This window comes from Rhipicephalus microplus, chromosome 1 (assembly GCF_043290135.1).
Source record: "Rhipicephalus microplus isolate Deutch F79 chromosome 1, USDA_Rmic, whole genome shotgun sequence".
NCBI lineage: Eukaryota > Metazoa > Arthropoda > Arachnida > Ixodida > Ixodidae > Rhipicephalus > Rhipicephalus microplus.
This window is the reverse complement of record NC_134700.1, coordinates 18,492,663-18,514,538: the sequence shown is the minus strand read 5'-3', so window position 1 is coordinate 18,514,538 and position 21,876 is coordinate 18,492,663. Positions and strand designations below refer to the sequence as shown.

The 21,876-nt window shown below is 44.4% G+C and overlaps 1 protein-coding gene across 5 annotated transcripts in view; it reads left to right on the top strand.

Annotated features, from left to right (window-relative positions):
* Window positions 1-283: 283 nt before the first annotated feature.
* LOC119178158 (dual oxidase maturation factor 2) overlaps window positions 284-21,876 on the top strand; it is an 832,350-nt gene continuing 810,757 nt past the window's right edge. For 4 of the 5 annotated variants that reach the window (XM_075888119.1, XM_075887924.1, XM_075887832.1 and 1 more), the window contains exon 1: window positions 284-556. In XM_075888119.1, coding sequence (XP_075744234.1) covers window positions 389-556 — 168 coding nt within the window. In that variant the 5' untranslated portion in view covers window positions 284-388. The remainder of the gene's footprint in view (window positions 557-21,876) is intronic. The other variant, XM_075888066.1, reaches the window with a different exon arrangement.

Here is a 21,876-nt window from a genome sequence, read left to right as displayed (position 1 = left end):
AAGAGAGGGGGATGAAAGTTCATCACAGCCACCCGCCTCCGTACCATGTCAACGTATGGGGCTGCGCTTCTTACGTAACTGGTGGGGCCCGGGTGCAGTTCGATGATTGCAATAAACATAACGATACCCTGCGTGCGACGAACTAAAGCTGTGTTCATCGCAGGAATAAGTCAGGCGGTGGTGAGGAGGTCGTGCAACGCAAGCGGCCGCCGGGGCGGGGCCTTGCCAGCGGGGGGCTGCACGCAGAGCAGGCCACCGTCCCTGCACCGCCGTCAGTCGACGCCGGAGCCGGTTCCGGGCAGGATCACTTTCGCTTTTTCGCTCTGACATGTGCATTCTGTGAGGTTACTTGGGAAGGAGGAGTGCCCCTCGTGACCTTGGCTGCGCCATGCTCAAGGGATGGTTTGATGCCTTCCGTACTGAAGGTGGACCCACGCTCTATGCGTATGCCAACAGAACTGCGGTGACCGAGGACATACGGAATATTCTAATCTACGTGTGTTTTTCGACGCTCTTCATCGCTTTCATCATCGTCTTCCCAGGGATACGCAAAGAGGTAAGCTGCGATGGCCTTCGCACGAAAGCGGTGCTGCTCTGGAGATGATATGACACTATTCCTAAGGAAATGTCCCGCAAATCATCTTTATTTGCAGCTAAGTGTCAGTGTGGCTTTTCCAATTCGTACTGTTTCATTGGATACTTCTGCTGAAGAAGGGGCCGATTTGTGAGCTAAGGAAGGAACTAATAAATGAAATGTTTTTTTTTCGTAGCGTCGAGTAGCAGTTGGGGATTTTTCCACTTGGCAGCATTACCACCTTGGGTAAAAAACCACGCGATAGCATACTTGTCAACAGTGTTGGTATCATAATGCACTTCTTGAAAAAACATACTTGAAAAAAAAAAAACCTTTGACTCCAAACACACTTTCAAAAGTGGTGGCCCACTCAGTGTGTGGATGCCAGCGACGATGCGTTTATAAGAACAAGTGAACTGCTTGGCACCCTCCCTTTTATGATGTTGTTCTGCAGCGGCACTCACCGGCGGAGAAAGTGGCCGTCCGTGCCGGGAGGACCCGGCGTTCTTGAGCAAAACCATGACTTCCTTGACATACTTTCGTCCCAAGAAGTGGCGATGATAGCGTCATCTCGTTATATGTCGGTTCTTACGGCTAGCAAACAGCAGCCGCCTAGTGTCCATAGCGCTCTCTTCAGGTTTCATTCAAACAGACGTCTTCTGCTTTGCGACTGCTCGCACGGTAGCAGATTTAAAAAGCGCATTATTATGAAATGACACTTGCATAACAAACGACATGAACTCTTTGCGTCGCGCTTCTTAGCCATGCACATTTAGTGCAGGGTGTGTCTGTGCTCTGGCAAGAAGCTCTGATACCATTTAAAGGGAGCCACATTCCCTCGCTGAAACTTTCTGATTGCAAAGATTGAAGCGTGTGAAAGTTTGGCAGAAAAATGATTGTCTAAAGTAAAGATCAGTCTTACAGGATGCGCGATCTGAGATCGGGAAAACGATGTGTTGTTTTCACTCAGCGCTCACTTTATTTTTATTTATCCTTTTCTCCCGGGACACTGTGAAGCTTTCCCTCAGGCGTGACGTTTACGAAGCCATTTACGAATGCTTTCCTGGCATATTGTATTTGCTCTGGCTTAAGCTTGAAACGCTTCGTTTGGGAAACGCGAAAGTTGACCGTTGACACCAACATGTGGGACGAAAAAAAAAGACAGATGTTATGTGCAGTGGGAATCGATGATATGCGAAGCACAAATGAGGAAGGTTCATAACTGACTTTCAGATCAGCACAACGTTACGAGGCGAATGTAAATTATGCCGTACATAATTTTTAGGCCACGATTAACCGATGACGAAAGTAAATGACGTGTTATTTACCTTCGTCGTCTATTCACCTCACGTGACATAAATTTGTTATAAGCAGAGCTTGAGGAACGATCGTGAGCATACCATAAGCGCAGCATTTAGTTACAATTTACATGACACACATCTCATGATTATCATGTTTGGACGCGCCTTTACTTCCGTCGTCCATTGACGTGACGTAATACAAAGTTTGGTATACGTGAAGCTAGCGAAATGGCCGAGAGTGCATCATGAGTGTAGAATGTTGTCATGTTATTACATGACACAAATGCCATGATTATGTTTGCACCAGTCACATGCCTTCATCATTAATTCACGGGACGTTCTACCAAATTTGGTATATGTGAAGCAAACGAAACGGCCACGAGTGCATCATGAGCGTTGTATGTTGTCATGTTCTTAGATGACACGCATGTCATGATTATCGAGTTTGCACCAGTCATTTCACTTCGTCGTCAGTTCACGCCACGTAATGCCAAATTTGCTATATGTGAAACTAGCGAAATGACCCCGAACACACCATGAGCGTGGCATGTAGTCATGATTTACATCACATGCAGTTCGTGATTTCCACGTTAGGGTCTTTCACTTTTGTTCGCCATGCACTCATGTCATACCTTATCGGTTTCGCAACATGTTATGTGAACGAAAGGACCGCAAGAGCAGCAAGACCTTGAGATGTAAATCATTACATTCATGACATACATGTGATTTTCATGTTATGATCAGTCACTTATGCTCGCATACGGGCATGTTATGCCATACCACTTTTAGCATCGATACCAGCTTCGAAATAGCATGGAGAGCTGAAAGTCATAGGTGGGTAGATAGATAGATAGATAGATAGATAGATAGATAGATAGATAGATAGATAGATAGATAGATAGATAGATAGATAGATACGCTTGAGGTCACCGATGTTCGCTAACGAATGCTTTGCATTTAAAAGAGTCATCCCGTGAGAACCTTACAGATCGCTGAAATTTTTGACGCGGTCATGCTCACGTCAGACGGATGCCTCAATTTTATCAACCATCTGCTTGAACTGCCTCCGAAAGCAGTGTGTGTGCAAACAGCCTAAAATCACCTGCACTTGAACTCATTCGTAGAGGACAAACACACAGGCGCCCTTATGGATTTACTTAAGACGATTCGAAGTTGAAAGCCACCTCATTTTTCTTCAGTCGATGTAACATTTTGCTCCCACTTCCTTCTGAAAGCTTTCTCGACCTAACATGGTTTGCCGTGCCTCCATGACCGATCAAGCAGGCACTGCAAAACCAGTTGAAGGCTTGCAAGGTTTTCGATCCTGAAGGGCATACTCCGAGAGCGATAGTGTGGTCGAGGTCATCGCCGCGCCACAAACTCAGTGCTCCGCCTGTTCGCGGGACTCACTCTATGCACTGCTCTGGAGCCTACACTCTGCTCATATCCTCGCTGCAGTGGCTGTCGCATGCTCTTTTGTGAATATAACACCTTGTGTTGGCGAGTGAATAAAGGAACCCTTCTACGCCTAATATTTTACTCATGGGTTGCGCAAACTAAAGTATCGACAGGATAACTCAACAAAAACTACAGCGATAGCGGTTTATACTCCTAAGTTGTTAAGTTTAAAAAATTTAGAATACAAAAAAAAACATTCTTAATCCTTCCGTAACAGGAATCTGTTTAACATGAAAGCAAAATGTGCCCATACGGACGTAATTTAACGTTTACTGCAAATGGATACAAAGGAGTTTGCATAACGTACAACGTTAAAGTACCCTCGTTGACGCTTGGCAGTATATTTCCATACTGACAATTAACGTCTAATGTCCGTGATCAGCGATTAAACAAACTATTGCGGTAGCCGTATATTCCAATAGCGAGAGCGTAATTAGACGTAAGGAATGGAGCTAAAAGACCGTCGCTATTTGCACGCGGAACTTAAAATAAGGTCACGATCCCGTGGTATGGTAAAGTGCGACTGAACGCCATAGTCAAACTAGAGGGAAACGCTAAGCGCGTAGAGTCACCGCAGAAGCCCGGCCGCGAATTTTCTCGGCGAGAACGTAAGCGAGGAACGTTGTTTAGCAGCCATTGCAGTGACGCGCACGTCACACTTTGAATGAGAATTGTTTCTTAGTCGCACGATGTCACACTTCAGCGCTGGCCACGGCACCGTCCTTACAACCTAAACGAATAAGCGCGAGGGGAACAGGGACGGAAAATAAAAGACAAACTACAGCGCTGACTCGCAATTAAAGTTTATTCCTAAAGAAACTGGAGTTTCTGACATCTGAAAAAAGCAAAGCAGACCAGAAAACAACCATCGCGCAAGCTCAAAGTGACAAAACTCTATAAATTGCTAAGTGGCTAATGAAACGTGCAAGCTATCTGTGAGGTATAAAACTTCGGCGCCTGATAGTGTTATGGAAGGCTGGCTGATGCAATTATCACCTTCCAGTGTATTATAAAAAGCTCCCATGATTTCTCGGGACTGTTAGTCTCTGTGGCAACGCAAAGTTTTAGTCTTATCAATGTAAGGATTACAACCATTTCTGTGACATTGAATGGCCAAATGAGAACCTGTGCCATTTTTTACATTACGCGCATACCCCTGGACTCTTATATTCACGCATCGACTAGTTTGCCCAATGTTAACCTTGTTGCAAGAAAATGGTATGTTGTATACTGCATTGGTTCGACACCCAATGAATTTACTCCTATGTTTTATTGTGCATTTATTCTTTTTGTCGCACTTTTCTTCGTTTAGTTTCTTTTGCACAGCTGGACAAACTTGCCGCATTTTCCGACCAACACTGAAAACAACATTAACTTTGTATCTACTGCTCACGTTTTTAAGCACATGCGACAACCTATGCACATAAGGAATCACGGCTATAATATATATAGTTGTGAAAATTCTGTTTCCTTCTGTTTCCTTTTGCACACTCTTTACTTTCTTTGCCACTTTTTCTTGTAGGTGATAATTGCATCAGCCAGCCTTCCATAACGTCAACAGGCGCAGAAGTTTCATATCTCACAGATAGCTTGCACGTTTCATTAGCCACATAACGATTTATAGAGTGTTGTCACTTTGAGCTTGCTCGATGGTTCTTTTCTGGTCTTTGCTTTGCTTTTTTCAGATGTCAGAAACTCCGCTTCTCTTAGGAATAAACTTTAGTGTCGAGTCAGTGTTGTAGTGTGTCTTTTCTTTTCCATCCTTGGTTTCTTCGTGCTAATATTCGTTTAAAATGGAAGTGCACCAACTCACCCGATTGTCCCTTCTGATGCGCCGTCCTTACCCCTTATGCTCATGTTTGTGTCTCGTACCGGCCCAGAAAAAAACCACTAAAGTGTCGCTTCCCTCCCCCTCTCTAACCTCGCAGGGATGACGCAAGCAGCGGCTGCTAGTAAAAAAAAAATTACAGCATGTCCACGAAGTGAATGATGACGAGTGGAGTGACGCTCCTCACAGGGAGGTTAATCGCCCCAGTTGATCTTCAAACAAAAGACGTGAGAAAAACACTGTACTGGTATAAAAATTAACTCTTATTTTAGTAGGAAAAGACGGACGGCTTGTGAAGTCCCTTTTATATGACGGACAGACAGACGCAGGAATTAAGGGATGGACGCATGAACGCACGAACGATTCGATGCACTGACGAACTGACGGCCGCTTCGCCCCACTCATCTTCATTCACTCTGTGGATATGATGTGACACCATTCTGATTGACATTCAATGCAATTTATGATCTTTAGAGTTGGCTGCTGACTACCCGGGACGTACGACTCACAACGTTAGGAGCTTCGCTCCTAAAGACGACTGCTCTTGCTGCACAACCATTCACTTGTCACCCAGTATATGAAGGCACTGGATTGCACGTTTGGAAGTCAGTCAATAGCGTCTTTACTTGAGCTTTGCTTGACTTTGAAGGCAACGCTTCTCCTTCATTCAATAAAAAAGAATAATAAAGGCGAAATAACAATTAGGCAAGAAAACCTAGCTGCCGAATCTTTTCCCTCTTTTCCGATTAGTGTCAGTCACTAGCGCCACCTGTTGTGGGCGATCGAACAGCATGACATTTTGGATAGCCTCCAAAATGATCGTGTGCAGTTGCAGATCACGAACAACACCTGACTTACGCTTCTTATGGGTCGCATGTAAAAAACGCTGGGATGAGAGTGTCGGTCAGAAATGACACCGCACGGTGCTTTCTCAAAACTGAAGGCAGGCCGACACGTTCTAGCAGCACGAGCCATTTCTCCGGCAACAACTCCTCTATTTTATCAATGCCAGCCAGATGCGTCCAATATAGCTGTTCAACACCGTCTCCTCTGGCGATTTCCTGCTCTTTCCCATCACCTAGCTTTCGCGTGTTATTTGCGGGCATGGGGTAGAGTAACCCTTCATGCAGTGCCTCATGACCAAAATCATAAGAATTACTTATGTTGACTTCTGTACACATCTGTGCAGTGGCATCTTGCATTCATTGTGTTCATAATATTGGCGGCCTTGCTGGCTCTCTAAAAAATACGGTATTCTGAGATATGTCGCCTTTCGTGGCGCTATAACCAATAGCGAAGCATCGCTGCAACTCTCCTCCATGCACTGCTCTGTGACGCGGAGCCACAAAGAAGCAGCACGAAGGAACAAACCTACAGACGTATGATACCGGAGTGAGAAACGCGTCTATCGAATCTTCGGGGGAAAGCAGTCGGACGCACTTGTGAAGGGAGCAGCGTGACCTCTCATATAGGCGGTTTTCCGCAGCAGCGAACTGGCGCTGCCACGTTTTGACACACTTTTTAATCATATAGTAACCATTTTTGTGTTTTTCTATGGAGTAAGATAGAAAAGACAAGATTGGTCACTCGGGCCAAAAAGTGGCTGAGCTACGCATCTTCGCCCCAGCCGTATAAGATGAGAACACATCAATCACTTCAAAGAAACACGCAAACTAGTTATTAACTACAGTACTTTTAGTGCATTATACATCTACGTGTTTTTGCGTATGTGATAGCAGCCTGAATCCATCTTTATCGTCTGCGATTATGTGATGCGATAACGTTAGGCTGGGATCAGGCTTGAATTGAACGCGAGATAGGGGCACATGGCGCTGCACGGAGGTGTCATAAAAGATGTGCGATGACGTGCCCAGCGTTAGTCGTGGTCTTCGCTTGTTTCGTCCACCTCTCAGCTTGTTTCGTCCACCTCTCAGTGCTGCATGATAGGCACGAATGCAATCAATACTTAGCGAAGTGCGTATTGCATTAGTCATTGAAGGCCTCACGTTTCTGGCATTGTGCTCTCCGGTTCAGAGATCCTTTTTGTGCTCGTGACTTCGCGTACTGATTCCACGTATTACTTCACGCGGAAGAAAACTCTTTGGAATTCTTCACAGCACGTTCACGAGAAAATGTTTTCTTGGCTCAAGAAATTGAGTCGCCGCTCGCGTTGTTAGGTTTTTTTTTTTGTGACAATACATGTATTCGAATTGACTGCATGAGTGACCTTTTGTGAAACGTGCAGCTATATATGCTCAGTATCATTATCTGTGCCGTTCACAAATTTCTTGGAGCTCTAACGAGAGCAATAAAAAAGAAGTGGTGAATCTAGAAAAATGTTTGCTAGCTAAAGCCAAGACGTAATCTTTCAGTAAACTCTCCTGCCTCGTTAAGGGCTTGCACGACGCCTAAAATTGCTTTGTTTTTGCTGCGGCAACTGCTTGTGACTGTTTTTCGGGGAACAGCAATGTAAAGTGCGTAGGAAAAAATTAGTGCGAAGGTGGGAAAGAAAGCGTAGTCAACATTGTTTTTCGGTTGATGCCGAAGTCAAGTGCTGAGGCAACTACTGCTGTCACGTTGTGCATTGTATGTGCAGTTGTGAGCGTTTATTCTAGTTTTACTTTGCTGAGGGTCATCCTATATTATTGACTATATGTTTATTTCATGAGTGTAATTTATAGTCAAGATATGGCTGCTGTAGTATTGTGTCTCACAGTGCAATGAATCTCTATTTTTGCTTGCGTTTATGAAACATTAACAAAGAAGACATGTGCTTACCAAGGATATCCCTAGAAAATATAAGTTATCGCTCCTTCAGTGATTGTCATGTTTTAATTAAAATATGCGCATAGACGCACGTTGGCATCATGTGCTTGCCATCTAGCGGTGAAGCTTACACGAAGCTCATTGATGCATGCAAACGACGCGTTGAAAAAAAAAATAAAGTATGACCTCATAGACCAGCACGTACGTAGATGTGGTCTTGGAGGCTGTATAACAGTTCTAGTCATTACAATATGGTCTTCGAGGCAATGTTTTGTGCGGTCTGCAATCTCTGAGGCTGAAAAGTTTCTCCGCATCCGTTTGGTGCGCTGCGAACCCAAATCAGTCGCATGGGCCTATGGAAGTGTCCTCTCTTAACCTTTTATATTACGGTATGATCTAATGAACTTCTTTCCGCTTCCCCTTCATTGTTTGGGACGGCTGGCTGATTCGCTGCCACCTCTACCGGCTCGAAGGCCACCAAAGTGGGCGCACGGGATTGGGTCACGTGTTCATCACATGGCATACAGAGCGGTGAGCGTCGGTATTTCGCGCACTCTCACACCGTCGCGCAGCAGCGCACTGGGCGCATCAAACTGCTAACAAGACACATTCTCTTGCTACGTTCGCCCGCGCCCGCATAGTCCGCACCGCATGTTTCTCGCCAAAGTTCCACGGCAACGTCCGCCACACGCCAGATCGCGGTCACGCCACCGAGGAGAAGGCCGTGGTGTTGGCGTGGCCGCACGGCCTAGTTTTTCTTTAAAAAACTAGCTGTGGAAAATCGTCTATAGCGCCGCATCACGATCGCCCCCCAAACTAAGGTGGACCAAACGTTTGAACTGGCATCGAAATAAATAAAGAAGGCGTTGCATGGAGCATATTATTAAAGGAGACAATGCCCATAGCAACAGCTGCGGGTGCATGCGCTTATCCTCGGTCCTCTTCTATTTATTTATTTATTTATTTATTTATTATTTATTTATTTATTTATTTATACAACTACCTGAAGTGCCACGAAAGCATTATTGCAGGGGGGTAACACGAGAAAAAATAATCGCATACTAAGATATATGTTTACAAAAATACAAATTTTACAAATGAGCTGATAACAAAGCGGTGTATACAGCAAGGAAATATGGTAACACCTGTTTCAGGCGTAATCTCACGAAGATAATAAAAATAAAAGACAGCAAATCAAGGAGACAGCTAGTTTATGATTCACGGAAAATTTGAGTGTAAAAACGATTGGAATCGGGATAATGTTTTATAATCAGCTATATCCTGAGGACGTGTGTTCTAACGCTCGATGGTGTGCGAAAAAAATGAATATTGAAACACATTAGTGCGACATCGCGTTTCAAGAACTTTACAGTCATGATCACAACTCCTAGAAATGAAATGAGGGGGAATATTGTACATGTTCTTGCCAATACCTGTGGGATAAGAGTAAATTTGGAGAAAAGTTTTAATTTCGTTGCTAAGCGGCGTTGAGCTGGTGGTTTCCAGCCAGGGTTGTCTTAACTAAGTCAATGCTGATTATATAGTAGTATTTATGAGATACTAACTTGGCTGCGTCATTCTGGATACGCTCAAGTTTATTCACATGACAGAGGGTGTCTGGATCCCATGCTGCGCAAGCGTACTCAAGTATTGAACGAACGTTCGTACTTCAAAGTGGTTCTTTAACGCTACTATGGGGCTTTCTGGAAATCGCTTTTAATGAGGTTAAGCAATCGGGAACATTTTAAGGTGACAGGTTCAATGTGTCTTGTCTAGGACAGATTTTTTGAAAAATAAACCCCCAAGTATTTGTAATGCTGTACCCATTCAAGTGAGATATTGTCCAAACGGTATTCCGATCTCACAGGCAAATGTTTGCGGGTAAAATATATAAATTCTCATTCAAAGATATTTACCACGTGATATTCACCATATTCACCAAAGATATTCACCATATTCACCATGTGTCATCCAAAGATCTTCACTATTCAAAGATATACACCATGTGGAACACCAAGTATGAATTGTGTTTAATCAGTTTGTAGGCTAATAACACTGTGTTCGTTTGTTATGTTGCTACTAATAACAGGCAGTCATCTGCATATAATCTGACATTGCATTGAAGACCCTGCACAATATTATTGATATATATGAAACATAACAAAGGACTTAAAACAGATGCTGCCAGCATGCCTTAGGTAATGGTTATTCCAATTAACTTAACACCATTATTAATAACATGCTGTGTTCATTCAGAAAAATAATCTTCAATCCAATCGACTATAGCAGGAAGAATGCAGAGAGATTATAATATAACAATAACAAACCATGAAAAACAGTATTGAAGGCCTTTTTTGAAACCCGAAGAAAATGCAGTCCACTCGAAATCTAGAATTGTAGGAGTAAAAAAAAAAGTATTCCGGCGAAATTCAATCAACTGCGTTGTGCAGGACAAGGCAGACCTGAATTAATGTTGAGCATGTGAAAAAAAACCATTGCTTTGGAGGTGTTTCATCACAGCATTGTGGATGATATGATCTAAAGCTTTAGAACATACAGGAGTTAGCGAAATCTGTATACAGTTCTGAATAAAATGCTTGGGACCACTTTTATGAATAGGAACAACTCCTGCTGTTTTTCATTGTGCTGGTACAGAACTACTGTGTAGAGATTCATTGAACAAGGCAAATAAGAAATTAGTGATTTCCTGAGGGCATGCTTTGATCACCTTGGATGGTATGCCATCCGAACTTCCAATTCAAATATTCTTCAGGTTACTAAGCAGCCTAAAAACACTTTTGTACGTAACAGTAACCATGAACTTATTCTCGTAGGTTAAATCTGGCATTACAGGAAGTTGATTAGTGCACATGTCGGAAAACACAGATTTAAAATAGGAGTTAAAAGAGCAATAGTAATCATAAAACACAACTTCTCCGGGAATAAAAGATTTGGTATCAGGTTCACCTATTTACTGTTCACTTTATTAAATATCCAGGATTTCTTACGTTAGTTTTTGAGAGCCAAATTGAGCGAAAAATTTTATTATTTCTTTTTTACTTTATTGCCATGTTTTATTTTGTAGCCTATGTCATGTGTTTCTTCAGACACACTTTTTATGAGTTACTAAATATGCAGAGCAGAGGCGGTGTTCCCTGCTAAATAAATTTCAATTTTCTTGGTTACCCATGGTTTTTCATCGCGGCGTCGACTTCTTACGAGTTACAAGAAATGTACACTTGAACAAAATTGATCAATGTATCACGAAAGACAGACCACAATTGATCAATGTTGAGTGACTCTGAGACTTCACAAAATTCAGGGTAGAAGCGAGAAAGTTCTCGAGAGAATGACGCATAGTCACCTCCCTCATAGAAATAAACTTTTTGAGGTTGTTTGTGGGCTGATTTTGGTAATGTGCTACTGTAAATGGCAATGACGCAATCGTGGTTACTAATACCTGGGATGACAAGCACATCATCGAGCAAGGACTCAGAGTTAGCGGAAATCAAATCTAGCATGCTGGCAGGAGGGTGACCTCGTCTCGTGCACTCAGATACGAATTGAGTCTGATCGTTTGTCGTGACAAGCTCTGAGAAAGAAGAGGATAATGACGACATGTCGGAGAACACAGGTTCACCGTTATTTCTAGCAACCGGAGGCATAATAAAGTCTCCTCTAAAAATAAAGTCGCAGTTTATGGTATTTGAAAAACGTGATAGCCTATGGAATGATTCTGGGTTAGTCGAGCTAGGAGATCGGTAGAAGGAACCAAGTGCAAAGCATTTTCCACTGTGCAGTCGGACCTTGCACCAAGCTGATTCTGAATAATGAAACGTAACGGATATTTCACCGCTGCGACGAAGTTCATTATTGAAAATAAAAACACCGCCATCTTGTGTGTTCCTATCAAATCGGTATACATCGTAATTAGGAGGAAATAGTTAAAGGTTCTCAGTGGAATCAAGTAACCAAGATTCAGTTCCAATTATTATAGAAGGTTGCGTAGTGGACAACAAAGCAGTAAATCCATTCACTTTATTTTTGAGGTCTTGGCAGTTTACCAGCGGTATAGTTAGAGATAGGTTGCGAGGAAGAAGAGATTTAGAATTCACACTTGCGGCTTTTAGATTAACGAATTGCTTGCCACGTAGCTATGTCTTGAAATTTGTCACCATATCTCCTGCACTGTCATAAACAAATGTTTTATTTCCCATATGAAGTTTGTCTAATCGTAGCTTCAAAGACAGTTTCAAACCTTGAGCATATTCAGTGAACTTGAAATGCACACGCCTGGTTGCAGCAGAAAAATCCTCGCAAATTACAGTGTTTATCCTTTAGCCTCAATCTCGAACACAAATTTGTTTCTTGGCTTTAAATCTATTTAAAAAATGAGATGATAATCAGTCGGTTCCTTCCTTCACAGTACTTACCTAATCTGTGGCCAGGTTCAAAATCTTATGTTGTGACAGTCTCGTCACGATCTTCCTTAAAAAAGGTGATTGCATCTTCCTCGGATTCCCGCCACCTTTCAATTGCCTGGTCGGGAAGCCAAAAAACTATCAAGTTGTTCCAGTGATACCTGTTGATACTATCCTTGGGAGACGTTGCCACTTGAACCTGTCTCCGACGAATTCCAGATAAGCTTTCTTTCACTGTAAGAAAGTCGCTCTGGACAGCAGCAGCTGTACTCTGCAGTTACTGAAGGGAAGCAGCAAAATCAGTCTGCTATTTCTGCTTCTTCTAGCTCAGCGAAAAAAACACGTCTGACCCTGCTCTAGCGTGCGAACAATTCCATAAATGGCCTATCGACAAGAACTTTCGCTTTTACTTATTTTACTCGAACCAGGGCCACGTCTCCGGAGAGCAGTAAGAGCAATACATGAAAAACGCGTCAAGAAAACGCACGCAAACACCTGTATGCACTTAAAACACTGAAATAAGTGCACGACACCACTATTAAACAACAATCTGAGCACTGGTAACAAGATTCGTGGTTTTGGTAATTAACCTGTGTGGAAAGGCGAGGCAAGTTCATGTAGGCAGTCATGTCACGCCGCAGTATATAGCGCTTCGTCGAAACAACCACCTCCGCTGCCGCTGTATCAGATGGCGAAGGTGGTTGTTAGGTCAGGTGCTTGAAAGAACCCAACGTTGGCACTTGCCTTTCGTTTACCTGAGGAAACAACATCACCATAGGATCACACGCACATGTCTGGAACGTAGAATTTCTTGAAGATGGTGTTTCACAGGCTAGAGGTGTCCCTACGCGTGCCATTCTTGGAGAGGCAAAGCAACAAAACAGTACTATATTTGCATTAGACAAAAACATATCACTTTTCTTTGACAAGCTAAGCACCAACTTGAATAATGTTTCAAATAGGTGCAGCGGTAACTTGGTAACTACTAAAGCAATCAATACTAAGTTTGTAGTGTTTTCATCGCATCAAAAATATTCAGCATCTTTTCTTCTTTGACTTTTGGCTCGCACTCAATTTCTCCATGTCTTTGCTCATCTTTTCTTGTAATTTCTCTTGACTAAAGTATAACAGAACCTTCAAGTACAACAGAACCTTCCTTTCAAATATAAGAGAACCAATCCATAAGAATCAATACTAACAGTTTACTTTTATTTGACGGTAAATGCCTACTTCCTCATAAGAACATCTTAACTATTTCAGGGCTCTTCAGTTACAACCTATGTATCATATTTTATAAATACATAACTTAGGCACTGCCTCTAGTTGCTTCTCATCTCCTGACCTGGTTGCGCATAGTAATACTAGATTTGGGTGTAACAATAACGTTCTTTTACCTGAGGTACGAAATAGTTATGGTAAACTGACTACTGAATTTCATCAATATTATTATAGAATACACTACCATTTTCAATCAAAATGCAAGAAACACGCATCGACTTAAAATAGAACTAAACTCACACATTATGCATGCCTATTAATACTGTTTCTTTCCATAGCTTCATTTTGTTTTAATTTCCGCATTTTCTGTATTACAACTTTTTGTATTATTTTTCAGTTATACTGCTTCCATTATTAATCGTTTCATTTTGTTTCACTGTGTATATTCTGTTTTCAACTAGTATATGCATTTTTTATTGTTTTGCTGTAAACGTGATTAGCTTATACTTCCGATCATCGCTTATGTAGCATCTAGCACTTTTTAAACACAATTCGCTCTTAACAGAAGGGTCCCGATACAGTCTTCAATTTTGGGACCTCCTTTTGTGTACGAAACGCATGTAACTCTTTTGTGTTTGTATAATAAACAATTCGAAGAAATTTGTAATCTGAATAAAACATGCGGGAAATGCAGCGAGAATGACCGGCAAACTGATAAGTGCTCCACGTCGCCTCTATTGCTGACTGTTCGGGGTGTCGCCCAGCGTGTTCCGAGTCCTACTAATTCTTAAAACATTTCCACATATATACGAAGTGAATCATGAAGAGTCGGTGAAGCAACGAGATCGTTCTGTGTCACTGCAAATCACCCATGCATGACATTGACCACTCACGCATATAAGAGAGACAAGGCGGAGTGCAGTTACATAAATTGTTTATTGGTTATAGATGTGCTGAGTTTTTCAATTCATTTTACCTTCTTTTTGCATCATCGTTATCGTCATCGCGTAGAATGGGTACCTTGTATGTGCTGTGCCGTGATGGCAGAAATAAAATGTGTGGTCTGTGATCTGCTTGTTCTTCATTAGCATCTTCGTCATCGAAGATTGATGATGGACATGGCTCGAGCCTAAGGAGCTTCATCCCTAAGAAAGCAGTGATCGCTCTTATAATTTAAGAAATTATGTCATTTTATGAAACACTAAAGGTTGCGGTTGGTATACTTACGCGGAAGTGGCGCCAGCGGATGTAGCACCACAGAGGTTCCAGGAGCACACCGTGACCACGCGCAGCGTTACCGTATGACACCAACCAGTCTGGCAACTAATGGTGCCCCGTCGTTTTCAAGGGCCCGCAGACACAAGAGAAAGCCTTCTCTGGAGCACGCCGAGCGTCCCAATAACCATGTTAAGCAAGGGATAAGCATGATGTTTACCGCTCTTGCCTGAAGTTCAGAATAATGTCTAGGATTATCTTTTAAAGTAAACAAACAATCTATCCGTGTATGTTTGCTCCATTTTATTGCATCATAGCTGCCATCATGCATTGGAACTTCAGAGAGGCAACACATAATTCATAGCTTCTGTAAGTGCGAAAGACCTATAACATGGACGAAGAACACGGGACAGACGCTATCTTCAACTGAGATTTTAATGCTAGTAACGCCAAGTGCGTTAGTGTGACCGCCAGAATGAAAGGAAAGGCAGAAAAGCTAGACAATAGAAAAGAAAAACAGTCGCACAAAAAAGGCAGTATAACAGGGCAGCCTGTTTGACAGGGCCGCCTGTTTGAGTGCTTCCTAAGTTAGATGATTCCGGTGACATAAACAAGTTTTCCCCACTAAGTTTTCGTCTTCATGAAACCAATGCAAGGGCAGAATAGCAGTGACTGAAGTCGGCTATTCGAAAACACACAAAGAGAATTCGACGTTCGCGTGTGGCATTACTCTCCGCCGTGAGGTCTGTTATGTGCCGCACTATTTCTCACACGTCGCACATATATCCAAATGGTTTATGGAGTTCGTCTGGATGGTCTGAGTCGCACAGGCGCTTTCTCCAAGTTTCCCCATATTGTCCGTCAATCAGTGAGCCATTACGTGATCGACGCCATCTTGTTGTTGCTGCTGCTGAAATGGTCGGGCACATCACTTAACCTCCTGCCGACGGCGTCTTGTTAGCCGTTCCTTCCTTTGTTCTGGTGTCTCCGCAGCACGTTTAGCCTTCTTCTTCTCGTTTTTCCTACGCTAAATTGCTAAAATCTACGTAATTATTTCAAGATCCGATGATTTAGGCTTCTCTGCGCCGCTGAACAGCAATTGCGCTCACCTTATTAATGGCTAAACCACACTGGCAATCGCCCCGCTATGTAGTGCCGCGACAGACGCGACCATAGAGGAGAGCATGGCTCTAGGTGCACGAGCCACGGGGTACAATTAGAATGCGCCTGCCGCGTCAATTTTCAGGAGTGCGAAGACAAGTGAGGCGTGCGCATTCACTCGTCCTCGGACATGCGCAGCACTGCCCACCATAAGCCACGCGAAACTGCTCAACCTCGGCCAGTGCAGCTCACACCACAAACAATCCATTTCTTAAAGTCTTCCTGTAGTCCGTAAATACTACGAACACTCCAGATGACTATCGGGAGGAAGAATGTTCCACCCGAGATATATAATTGAACGCATCTCTAGAGCCTAGAGTTTCTCACAAACTCACCTAGAGGGAAACGTGGGGAAACTTGGTGCTAGTGAGCTGCTGGATCCAAGGGAATGACGGTATATGTGAGCTTTGAACTTCACTCGAATTGGTATACTTCAACGACGCGTCTGGCTTCACGTTAAAATGATTGATTTCTTACTAAAAAGCCCGTAATAAGCTGTTTCTTTTTGTATTCGCACAGAAACGTGTTTTATTTACCACGAAAAGCTTCTGCGTAGATGTACAGTTTTACGAAGCGTAATAAGTAACCAATAGCCGCTAAACTTCGCAAGCTAACGACAAAGTGAGCGTTCCCTCCACCACTTTTATATCGTATGTTTCGTTTATTTCGCCGTTTGGTTGTGCCGTCAAGGTAAGTGGACTTTTATTTTAGAATGTAATACGCGTAAACGAGATACGCGCATGAACGGTTTGTTTTAGAGAAGCTTTATTTACGCAGCCGTGTTCACTTTTGAGTAGGAGCGTCGCTCAACACCAGCCAACACAAGCCTCGCAGGCACATATACCGCCAATCCCAGCGATCCGACAGGGCTTCTTAAGAAATTCGCATACAAGGTGGCACCACACTTTCCTCTAGGTATTATTGTGGGAAACTCTGTGCTCTGGAGGCCCCTACTTCTCAATATTCCAGCGTGAAAAACCATCTCAATTTGGTGATTGCAGATTCCCTAACTGCCAGAGAAATTGAAAACCTAACATCTAAAGTGCTAAAGCCACTCGTTTTAGTTAACGATTTTACTACACGTGGCAATCAGGAGCATTGAAAAGACGGCTAAAAGTGGATGAATCATATAGGGATTTATTTAGTTCAACAACAATAACACATGTCTCTTAAACGGAGGTGCACCCACTTACTTTTCACCTAACTGATGCAAATATAGTGGCCTCAACTTTGCCATTTGCGCACAACCTCTTTTGCTACTTTGAGTGGTAAGTTTCTAATAGTGCACGTGAAAACGACAATTTTACTGCAATAACCAAACTAACATAAATGTTACTATTGCAAGGGAGTTTAATAGCGATGCCAGGTAGTAGGCAGGCAGCCCGTACGGACAGAGATGCTCGAGCAGTCCAGCGTCTACAGCTCGTGTACACACTCGCGCTTCGCACTCCGAGAGAGATGGTCCCACTAGTCAGTGCCTGGCGAATTCCCTACTGCAATGCCCCAGCGACGAAGACGAGCCATCCTGGCGACTCAAGATGACGAGAGAACAGGAGGGTCGTAGCAGGGCTTGATGCGACTGACGTGGACCGTCTCACGATCAAGGCGGCGCTTGTTCGTGGATGGCTTGAGCGGTTCAACCACATAGGTTACAGAAGAAGGGTGCTGTATGACGTGGTAAGGGCCCGTATACTTCGGTGAAAATTTGGGAGTCAGTCCAGGAGAGTAGAAAGGCAGTCGGAGCCACACGAGAGAACCGACGGGGAAAGTGTCCTGAACAAGATCACAGTCGTGGCGATCTTTTTGGAGGGCTTGATTATCGGCTGTGAAGGACCGTGCAAGCTGACGACACTCTTCGGCATGTTCTGCCATTTCAGAAACTGGGCTGAACTTGGAGGCATCAGGATTGTATGGCAAAATTGTGTCGAGTGTGCTGCATGGGTCACGACCATATAAAAGAAAAAATGAAATGGAGAAAAGCCCGTTGTTGATTGAATTGCCGTATTGTAGGCGTACGTCTCGAAAGGAAGAACAACGTCCCAGTTTGAGTGGTCGGAATCAATATACATAGCGAGCATGTCTCCGAGGGTTCTGTTGAAACGTTCCGTTAGGCCGTTCGTCTGAGGGTGGTAGGCTGTTGATGTGCGGTGTACCGTACGGCATGAATGTAGGAGCTGCTGCAGAACTTCGGACAAAATACGCATCCTCTGTCACTCAGGAGCTCCCGTGGTGCACCATGACGAAGAACAAACCGGTGCAAGATGTAGGTTGCAACGTCATGAGCGCCAGCCGAAAGTAGCGCTGCCGTTTCGGCGTACCTTGTCAGATGGTCGGCAGCCACAATCACCCATCGATTACCACTAACAGAGCACGGTAGCGGGCCGTATAGGTCAATCCCAACACGGTCAAATGGACGTGCAGGACATGGTAAAGGCTGCAGCTGACCGGGTGAATGAGGGAATGTCTTGCGCTGCTGACACTGGGAACATCCGCGAATGTGTTTGCGTACAAACGTGTACATACCCCGCCAGTAGTAACGCTGGCGGATCCGTTCATACGTCTTCAGCGCACCGGCGTATGCGTGTTGCGGCTCAGCATGAAAATATTCGCAGATATCAGAGCGTGTATGGCTGGGTATGACTAGCAGCCATTTACGACCCACCACATGATAGTTGCGACGGTATAACAGGTCATCTCGTATGGCGAAATGCGTTGCTTGGCGGCGAAGAGCACGTGGGTAACCGGAAGTTGATGCGTCAGAAAGCATATTCAAGAGCGAGACAACCCAAGGGTCTTTCCGCTATTCGGATGACATGTCTGTGATGCTGACGGCAGAGAGGGGAAGGTCAAGGACTGATATTTCCGTATCATCAAATTTCACGGGTGATCGTGAAAGCGCATCTGCGTCAGATTGCTTTCGCCCCGATCGGTAGACGACGCGTATGTCGAATTCCTGGAGGCGTAGTGCCCAACGCCCGAGACGACCAGAAGGATCTTTCAGTGAAGCCAACCAACAGAGTGCGTGATGGTCTGTTACCACGTCAAAAGTTTGGCCGTACAAATAGGGGCGAAACTTCTTTAACGCCCACACAATCGCCAGGCACTCTTTTTCTGTAACATAATAGTTGCCTTCTGCCTTAGTGAGGGCGCGGCTGGCATAGGCGACCACATACTCCGTAAAACCTGGTTTGCGTTGCACGAGTACTGCACCAAGACTGGCACCACTTGCATCCGTGTGTACTTCGGTCGGCGCAGTAGGGTCGTAATGACGCAGTACGGGTGGTGAGGTAAGGAGTTGGCGCAGTGTTGTGAAATATTCGTCACAGTCTTCTGTCCAATTCAAAAGATCTGCAGGGCCAGCAAGGAGTTTGGTGACCGGAGCGATGATGGAAGAAAAGTTCCGGACAAACCGACGAAAATAGGAGCACAGGCCCACAAAGCTCCGTAGTTCTTTAACTGTATTCGGCTTAGGAAATTCGGCAACAGCACGAAGCTTGTTAGGGTCGGGAAGGATGCCGGCTTTCGAGACGACATGACCAAGTATGGTGAGTTGTTTAGCCCCGAAGTGACATTTCTTCAGGTTAAGCTGAAGCCTGGTGTTTGTAAGGCACTGTAGAATTTTACGCCGACGAGTGAGATGCGAAGAGAAATCGGATGAAAAGACCACAACGTCATCAGATAGCACAAGCATATGTTCCATTTGAGACCGCGTAAAATGCTGTCCATCATTCGCTCGAATGTGGCGGGCGCATTGCAGAGTCCGAATGGCATTACGGTGAATTCCTAGAGACCATCTGGTGGGCCGAACGCCGTTTTCTGACGATCAGGCCATTGGGACCTGCCAATAACCTAAGCGAAGGTCAAGCGAGGAAAAGAATTCTGCACCTTGGAGACAATCGAGAGCGTCGTCTATGCGGGGAAGAGGGTAAACGTCTTTCCTCGTAATGTTGTTTAGGCGCCTGTAGTCTACGCAGAACCGCATCGAAGCATCCTTTTTTTTGACGAGTACAACTGGTGAAGAGTGGGCACGGCGGACCTTGCGCAGACATGTGGCATAAAGCGCCGTTCTTTTCTTTCGTACCGGCTTTGCTGCTTGGTTTCGCCGGAGCATCTTCACCGCTGGACAGCGCCGTGATTGACACGTGCTGTTCCGAGACGCACTGGTTACTGCCTGGACTCAGCAGCGTTCAGCTCGTCGACGTGCTTCCGGCAGCTCCCCTATCTGGCCACGTCACATCAAGTGAATCACCTATAAAGGATCGACCCAGCAACTTCACCTTCAGTGGACACGGTGGACCTTGCGCAGACATGTGGCATAAAGCGCCGTTCTTCTATGTCGTACAGGCTTTGCTGCTTGGTTTCGCCGGAGCATCTTCATCGCTGGACAGCGCCGTGATTGACACGTGCTGTTCCGAGACGCACTGGTTACTGCCTGGACTCAGCAGCGTTCAGCTCGTCGACGTGCTTCCGGCAGCTCCCCTATCTGGCCACGTGACATCAAGTGAATCACCTATAGAGGATCGACCCAGCAACTTCACCTTCAGTGGGCACGGCGGACCTTGCGCAGACATGTGGCATAAAGCGCCGTTCTTCTATTTCGTACAGGTTGGTGCTTGTTACACTACATGTATAAGTGATTGCCGCGGTGTCGTGGTCCTGCCGTGCCCCCAGCAGTGTCTTTGCATCATGTATGATGTGTACTGTGTGTGCCTGTTGGTATTGTGTGGGGATGTCGAGGTAAATCCGGGCCCTACGGTAGAGGAAATCTTTGAAACACTCCTTTCGGGCCCAAATAACATAACTCGGAAATCGCAGCACTTAGAGCTCAACAAGACGACATGCAAAAGCTTATGAGTGAGTGGGCCTTGCGTTTCGCGGAAATGAAAAAAACGGGTAGCTAGGGTAGATAATTTGGAAAAAAAAAACGCTTCTCTCCAGGCCAAAATAATTGACCTCGAAGATAGAAGCAGACGCGCAAACTTGGTCATTTTTGGAGTGAACGAGGATCCTGCGGAAACCGAGTTCGATTTGAAACTCAAAGTACTCACCGAAATCTTCGACAAAAAGCTTCATGTTCCTTGCAGGTGAGTTTGTAAGATACATAAAATCGGAAAGCCAGGAAACCAAAGACCAGTGATCATATTTTTTCAGGATTTCAATGAAAAAGAACAAGTTTTGATGAACGATAATAAACTGAAGGGTACCGAGGTATCTATCCAAAATGATTACTCGAAAGAAACACTGCGCAAACGCAAGCTACTGTGGGAGAGCGCAAAAAATGAAAAACTGCCGGGAAAGAAAGTAGCCCTTGTACACGACAAACTTCGAGTAGACAAAGAAAAATTCGTATGGGACGATATCACAAACTCTCGAATTAAACTCGGCGCTTCTCCGAACTGGAAATTCAGCGCTTGACCAAGATCCCCTCAGGATAAGCAGCTCCGTCTTTTAAACATAAATACTCGCAGTGTTGCGAATAAATCGGAACAACTTGAAGCTATCATATTGGGCCATAACCCACATGTTGTAGTTATTAGAAAAACTTCGTTACGGGGTGATATCGAGGACGATACTGTTTTTCCCCCTTCTTATCAAGTATTCCGCCGTGATAGATCGTCTAGGGGCGGCGGTGTTGCCGTTCTGGTAAAACATGGAATTAACTGTACTGCTTGCAACAGATAAGTAATCATGAGAGCCTTACTTTAAAAGCATCTTGTTGGGGGCGTTGTTTTCCCATTTTTGCGGTTTATTGTCCACCCGATTCCCCACCGGAGTACTTAAAAGCTTTGTATGACCATATGGCGACATTTCGGCATGACAGAATTTTTCTGGTAGGCGATTTTAACTTGCCTGGCGTTGATTGGGAAAATACTATTCGCAGTACAGGATTGAGCACTCACGCGTCTTACCTTTTTGATATAATGTTAAGCCATG